This window comes from Gavialis gangeticus, unplaced genomic scaffold, assembly GCF_001723915.1.
Source record: "Gavialis gangeticus isolate Ggan-Ray unplaced genomic scaffold, GavGan_comp1, whole genome shotgun sequence".
Classification (NCBI taxonomy): Eukaryota; Metazoa; Chordata; order Crocodylia; family Gavialidae; genus Gavialis; species Gavialis gangeticus.
Genome location: NW_017729011.1, coordinates 8,222,323 through 8,230,088, shown reverse-complemented (window position 1 = coordinate 8,230,088; position 7,766 = coordinate 8,222,323). Strand labels below are relative to the sequence as shown.

The 7,766-nt window shown below is 54.1% G+C and overlaps 1 protein-coding gene across 2 annotated transcripts in view; it reads right to left on the bottom strand.

Moving 5' to 3' along the window:
• Positions 1-5,900: 5,900 nt before the first annotated feature.
• Positions 5,901-7,766, bottom strand: part of LOC109292865 (collagen alpha-1(I) chain-like) — a 197,747-nt gene continuing 195,881 nt past the window's right edge. For both annotated transcript variants that reach the window (XM_019510486.1, XM_019510487.1), the window contains 2 exons: positions 7,222-7,410; positions 5,901-6,372 (listed from right to left, as the gene is read on the bottom strand). In XM_019510486.1, coding sequence (XP_019366031.1) covers positions 6,223-6,372; positions 7,222-7,410 — 339 coding nt within the window. In that variant the 3' untranslated portion in view covers positions 5,901-6,222. The remainder of the gene's footprint in view (positions 6,373-7,221; positions 7,411-7,766) is intronic.

Below are 7,766 nucleotides of genomic sequence, written 5' to 3'. Positions count from 1 at the left end.
GTGTGTGTCATAATGTATCACTCACGGAAAACAAGGAGCGGGGGGGGGGAACTCATCCTATGGACCCAAGTGACTGGGGTCAGCCTTCAGTCTGGGGTGGTATATGTCATGGGAGCGCGAGGGGTGGGCTGAAGAACTCTGGGGGAAATGGGAAGAGCAAAGGTAACAAGCAGAAGCAGGGGCAGTGCTGGGGCAGACTGAGAGTCTGCATGGCCTTGGATCCTGCATCTGACAGGCACATAGCAGGTGTTGGAGGGGTGAATTTATGCAAGGGGTCTAGGTGCAGTGATCTGCCACCTGTTGCAGCCTTTCTGATGGCAAAGTGGCAGGGACATGACCTGGTTTGCACTGAGAGAAGGCTCTAAAGGGAACTGATCACCAGGAACGGTCCCAAGCCTTTTTAGCACCTGGTGACACTATACAGTAACCTGCCTGCCAGTACTGTCTGCAAGCTCCTCATCAGTATTTGGTCTGAGATGAGACAAGCAGGTGTTCCTTAAGTGGTCTATCTACCGCTTTTGTGGTTGTTAGTCCTGTGGCACTTTGAAATGGATGGAGATTGTGAATGAAAGTGCAGAGGGAGGGATTGTCTGCCTGTCTCAATGGAGTATGGCTGGCATAAGTGCCTTGAAGAAGATGCCCAAAGGAAATGGGTGCAGTGAGGTAGCCGCCTTGCTTTCTGTGTGGGACACGGGTTGTGGCCCTGCAGGGTGGGTGGTCTGGTGGTCTCATTCTTGGTGTTGCTCAGAGGTGTGCGACTGCGATGCAGAAAGCAGCAACCCCCACCAGGGCAGTCCCAGTGTCGTGGAGCAGTGGGCAGTGAGGGTGTTCAGGGGAGAGCGGGTGATTGATCAGTGGAGCGGTGAGGAATGTATCAGCTCATAGATGATAGGAGTTTGTGGTGTGGGCGGCCATCCTCAATGCGGAGCTCCCTCTGGGTTGGTTTGGTGGGCACTTCCCTGTGGGTGCCTGCAAGGCTTGTTGACTACCTGTGGCAATGTGGGAGGCCCTTGATTGTGCCACAAGGGGCCTGACTCGATAGGGGGCACCAGCAGCATTTAGGCTCTCTGACCTGTAAGTATGCTCTCAGGGAGGATGGTCTGTAGGCAATTCCAAATGTCGCTGGGGGGTGATGGGTGGCTGCTGGCTCCTGCCGAGCTGTTGAAGCAAGCGCTGTTTGGCACAGTGAGCTGTTGACTGTGACAGGAGATAGAGGTGGAAGTGCTACTGTGTTCAGGGTGTCAGGAAGTGGGCAGGTGATATGTGCAAAAGGGCTACCTTCCTAAGTAGGTAACTAAATAGGGCATTTGTACACGACACAGGGGTTTAATTATCTAAATTGAAGTGGTGGATTTTTAAAAACACCACTTCAGTTTAGGACAAAGTTAACCCCTGTGTTGTGTACACCCGTGTCCGCCCAATCCTTACCTGCCGTGCCAGTGGTGGGGAGGGGAGAACGACCTGTTGGGTAGAGTGATCCCTGAGCTGAAGGGTGGGGCTGGTGCTTCCCTGCGCAGCAGCAGCAGCCCTCCAACCCCCAGGTGGCACCTGCCTGCAGGCACCCAGCTCGGGCAGTCCTGGGGGCACCACAGCCACAGAGGGAAGCACCAGGCCCTTGTGCAGCTCAGCCAGGGAGGCAGGCTCCAGGGGTGGAGAGGGGGAAAAAGATCAGGCTTGCTTTTTTTTCCTTCTGCGGAGCCTGCTTTCCCAGGCTGCCTGCATGGGCTGCCTGTGCAGCATGGAGCCCAGTGCTTCCCTTGGCAGCTGTAGGGTAGGAAACTAAAACTCTTGGGAGGTGTTTTAGAGTGCAGCTCCCCGAAGTCATTTAAGGCGCAATACGCCGCCGAATGTGCAAACAGCGATGCCATTAAAGCAGTGAAAAAGGCATTTAACTTGCTTTAAACCTGCTTTAAAGTGTTACCTACAACTGCCCCAAGGTGTCAGCCTCCTGTTCTGATGAGGCTTGGGCCCAGCTACAGTAGAGGTGCACCAATGCATCAGTCTGATATTGGATTGGCACTGATATAAAGAAAATTGACCACATTGGAAATCAGCCTGATGCAGCCGATAATTTGGCCGATAAATGCTAGTGCATGCGCACAGCCACAGTGCAATATGCAGGCAGCGAGGAGCACAGCCCAGCAGTTTGCAGAGCTACTTGCATCTGGTAAGTCTGTTGTGGTGGATGGGGGCGGGGAGGGGGGTAGGAAGTGGAGCTTGAGCTGAGGCTGCCCAGCTGGGGCAGGGCATGGGACAGCCACAGCTCATCTGGGAGGTGCAGGGAGGGGGAGCAGCTCCCACTGCTGCATGTACCCCAGGAGGGCATGGGGGGGGGGCTGTGCCCCTACATCTGCATAGGGTGGGCTGGGCCTCTTCCCAGTTTGAGGCGGGAAGCTGGGCAGCACTGAGCTTGGGGGGGGGTGGCGGTGGTGGTGCTGGGAGGGGGACATCACTGCCACCTGTCCTTGGAGATCCACAGCAGTTTCTGTACGGAGGCTCAGTCACCAGCAGGATCCTGGTAAGGTTTGGTAATGCCTGTAGCTAAGTGTCTGTCTTGGTGGGAGGGGGCAGTGAGCAGGTACATGTTGTCCAATCCTAGGGCCTGGGCAGGGTCTGTCTGGGGAATGGAGGTGGCAGGGGGAGTGCTGGCCACAGCTGGGCAGCTTTTCTGAGCCATCCTGTGCCTGGGGCTTGTAGCAGGTGTCTGGCAGCCTGGAGGAAGGGTGGCTTGGTGGTGGGTGAGCAGCAGAGGGCCTGCAAGCATGGGGAGGCCGTGGTGCTTGTGCTGGCCCCCCTGAGAGCAGTCTGCAACAGCCTTCCCCCTGCAGCCCCATGCAGGAGGGCAGAGAGGTGAGGTAAGGGAACCTGGAGGGTGGGTTGAGCCTGGCCAGTGCTCTGGGCAGCCTGACGGGCTGCAGAGGTCAGGAAGCTCCAGGGCCAGGTGGGGGCCCCATGGAGGCAAGGAGCCTGTACAGCTCAGTGTGGCTTGTGGGGGTGGGAGTTTGAGGGGGAAAGAGACCTGGAGCCCAGGAGGTGTTTCCAAGCACAGGCCTGGGAGTGAGAGGCAATCCCAGCATGGGGATTCCACTCACCCAAGTGGAGTAGGTCCTGGGTGTCTGGCTGTGGAGGAGCAGCATGGCATGACCCATATTCCTGGCATTGCGAATGGGGTGGCCTGTTTTCCATCCCCTCCTTGCCCACTCCTGCTGCACAAGTCAAATCTGTATGTCTCTGCTGCTCCAAGCTAAACCACCTTCATTTGCTCTCACTTCACTAGGCTTCTCTGAGGATGTGGACACAAGAGGCCCCTACCCTTGCAGTCCAGTTACTCACCTTACTATTACCTCCAAGCCCTTTCCCATTATGCCACAGTGTGGCCAGCTCTGTGCTGACCACTGTCCCATCCCCACACTACTTGGCACCTCGAAGTCTTTTGCCTTGTCCTCCCTTACGCCTACTGCTTCTAGCGCTCCTCATCTGGGACCTGCCTGTGTGCACGATTGCAGAAAAGCTAATACGCGCCTCTGCTACCTTTCTGTTAAAATCCCAGCACCATCCTTCATCTTCCTTCTCTCTCCCCCCTCCTTTGTGGCCTTTCCAATCCCTGAGCAAGCCTTACCCTCCCTGCTGTTCCCCCAGCCTACCCCAGCGAGACTAGTTCCTATGCGCTTCCCAGTCACACAGTTCACGTTCACGTTTGTGTTTGCCTTGCAAGGCACTGTTCAGCCCAGGCACTGCATTCCCTCTCTGCATCAGGACAGCTTGCTCCTGCCCATCCTTACACCCCAAGCCTTTGCTACACCCCCCACTCTCCTGCAGTTGTTTTCTCCTCAAATATGCCTCCCAGGGAATCCTGATAGCCACATCCCTGAGTTTGTGGCAGTCTGCTTCTTTCAGGGCCAGGATCCATGCTCAGCTATTGTCCTTCCTTTCTCCAGCCCCATCCCCTAGGTGGTCCCACTGCCTACTTTGTACTACTCCTCAGAACAGCTGTACCTCATATCTTTCAGGGCACACCTTCCAAAACCACGCGTGCTTGTGACAGGCAGTATTTAGTCCTCTGCCTTATCCCACTAGGTCTTTACTCAAGCACATCCTCATTTCTTGGGTGTGCTACAACTTCCGCCTCTTCCTGCTTACTCCCCACCCTTGTCATCTTACTGTATACACATTTAAAGGTGACTGGCTCATTGCCCTGTGCCCTGACAATAGGGCTAGGGCTTCCCCCACTGCCACATCTTTCTTGATTTCCATGCAGTGCTCTGGGGTCCTTGTTCATGCATCTGTCTTATGGGCCTGCCCATAAGCACCTTCTACCAGGGTTCCCATGCAGTCTGTCCCAGGCCCATCTTATTCCCCTACTTCTTTACCCCTGCTCTGCACACCAGAATACCGGGCCATCTAATCACACGGCACAAGTAGGAAGGCTCACAAACACTGCAGGATGTATAGCAATAGCCTTTTAAACACACTGCCTGGACAGCAAGCTGGCTGACACATCTCAATGCTGTTCCCTTATGGTGCAGCAGCTCCCCTATGGTGGTGCAGCCATGTGCACTCATCCCCAAGAGGTGACCTGCTGGAAAGGCGGCACCACCCCAAGGAATCTGGGGGTCTGGGTGCATGTCAGCATGCATCCCCACTGTAGCCTCATCCCTACATACATTACTTGGGGTTTCTGCACCCCCCTAGCACCCTTCTACATCTCAGCATTGAGCCAAATACTTCATGTCACTCTCCTCCACCCTTCTGGAATGATGCACGGAAGTTAGAGTGTGTGTCAGTAGGCAACGCACAACACCTATATCATTTGATCCTGGCCATGGCCTTTGCATGCCATGCCACATTGCTCCTTCTATACCTATTGATAGCTGTAGCCAGGGGTGAGGCCCTCAGAGCGAGGAACACAACTTGGCCCCCTGGCAAGATAGCGTAGCTACTCCACCGCCATGCTCTCAGAAGGATGGGACACCAGACAGGCACTAGCTCTTGCCAGTTCACAATGTTGCCACCTTCCTCTGGACAGGAGTCACTCACACCAATGGGAAACCTTGCCCTGAAGCTGTGGCAAGGCAGCATGACAAGAAGTCCCAGATAGAAACATCCTTGCTTACAGCCACCTCTCCTGCATCCTCCTTGCCTCGTCACCTGAACTGCAAAACAACAAGGCCTCCTTCTCCCCCTAACTTCTCCCATCAATAGAAGACTTACCTGGCCAGGACCCTCCCTCTCCTTGTCTCACCAGCACAACTACTGCCTTTCCCTCAACCCATCACCCACTTAAGAGCACTTTCCACTGAAATACCTGCAGCCTTGAAGACTTCCAACAATGGCACAAAACCAACAACCACTGTTAATGTGGATCTGCCACCCACTGTGACTGGTCCTTTGGCCCATCCATATACCACTCCTGAGGCTGTCAATCTGGTGGCTACAGTGGGGGGGTTACACCTCTTTTTGGCTCTGCTATACTATCAATGAGGCAGGCCTTTCCTTACTTAGGCACTTCTAGGCAGGAGCTGTGCACATGGACCATTTTGCAGTGCACACAGAGCATTTCAGCCCTACTCACAAGTCAGGCAGACTGCTGGATAATAGACATCAAGTGTTTTGCACCATGCCAGTGACTTCCAAGGTGAAATGGACACAGCCCCCCTGCAGCCTGGACCATCTTCCCAGACACTTGATGGTCTTCACATGCCACTACTTCCCCGAGGCCAGCATCCTGGTACCCTGCAGACGCTCTTGTTGGACACAGCTCACACACAGTCCCCACCAGCCATGCTGCTCGCCTGTGCTGACAGAGTCTGGTCCTGGGTATCTACTTATGCTCTGGCAGCAACAGCTTGCAAGCTCTTGTCTGCTTAGACCAGACGCAGAATCATATCCAGAGGCTTGGCTTGTTTTAAACAGACCCTGCTGGATGTAATTACATGACAATTCTTCCATCACTTGTTAAATTAGCACCTTTTCATATACATACGCACATATATATATATATATATAATTTATAGAGACTTGCTTTTGTAAACATTACTCTCCTTCAGGAGGAGGTGTAGTCCATGGCATAAGGCAGCTCTAAACATGTCATAAATAGATCTGACAGCTATCACAAGCTGTACGGTGCTCCACAGGCAGAGGCCAGAGGTTTTGACAATAAACGCTCTCCCCTCAGCACTTTGGTTTCCTGGAAAAGCAGCAGGTTGGCAACAGCTGCCATTGTCAGGCAAAGCACACCGGTCCCACTGTGAATCCAAATTGGTGGGAGGCATCTCCGTTGTGAAACACGGCCAGGTCGCGCAGAGGCAGGAGGTCCAGCTGCTCCGTGGAAAACTGGAATATCGTGTCCGTGACCGATGACTCATTGTCCAGCTGCAATGTGCAGACACACGTGCCATGTAGCCGTGCTCTGGGCCACAAGCTACATGGCTAGTAGCCACACTGAAAACCAGGTTGCATTATCACTTGCTATTAAGCTCATATGTGGTACATAGTGCTGGGTAAAATGCTCCTGAGCACAAGACAGTGCTATCACTGACGAGCACTGGCACAGATCGATCCCCAGCTCTTCCAGAGTGATTCCTCAGACCTGCTTGGCCGCCCTGGCACTTGGCTGCCCTGGGGTAAAAAGGTTTCACCACCACAACTTGGCCATCGCCTCTTTCCACTGGACATAAGGATGATTCTCTGAGTTAGTTAAGGATGAACCGGGCACAGTGGGCATGACCCAGGAGGAGTCTGCACAATTTCCTCACAAGAGGGAGGCCAGGACTCAGTGCAGCTGCGTTTCACACAGCCACTTCCAACAGAATTGGTTCTTGGCAAAACCAAGACCTCCCACTGCTGCACACAACTGCCTCTCCATCCGTCTGGCACCAGTCACCTTGGTGTCTGGCCTCTGTCCCCAAGGCTTTTGGAACCGAGCCCCACTGCCCTGCTGTGCCTTATCCTTGGCAACCTACATCTGGGAAGCCCCCTGTACTCTTCCCAAAAGATCCATTGTGGCTGCTTTCATCCTGAGAACCAGCCTGGGAGTGTCAGCTATTCTGCCTTTGCCCTTTCAGCCTTTGCTTGGTTCAGCCACCAAGGAGAACAAAAAATGCCTGCAATCCAAAGGAGCCTGACCCACAATTCAGGGGACATGCAGACACGCTCCTCTCAGCCCTGCTACCTCACAAACTTCCCTTAGCACGGCCAACTTTGCCCTCACGCTCCACTTACCACGCAGCCCTGCAGGGTGGCCAGGTAGCTCTGGTCCCGCGAATCTGCCAGGAATTTAATTTCCTTCTCCGGCTGGGGCTCGTCTTTGTCGCCCTCGGGCCTGCAGGAGTATGACACCTTCTGCATGGCAACGCTGCTGTGCAGCTTCAGGAAGCGAAGCTGCACTGTGCCAGCACCCTGGTATTCCAGCTGCAACCAAAGAGTAAGCACTGTTTGTCTTGGGGTGGGGAGCCGATGGCGCACACCTCAATGGCCAACCGATTATATACTGTGTTGCAGAGTCCAACCCTCTTGGAGCCAGACAGTTTAGACAGATACTCTTGCTGTTTCCAGGTCCACCTTGAAATCATCAGCTGGAGGGAATATGTCCTTGCTCCACTACAGCTGAATAGCCAGGAGCTCTGCAGTACACCTACATGACTGTAGCCTTGGTTTTCTCGAGGTGCTGGCATTTCATTCACCAGAGAGGGACTACATGCTAGTCCCTGTTACCCCAACAGTCCCTTCCCACTTGGTCACGTACACAAGAGCAAGGGGATTTGCAA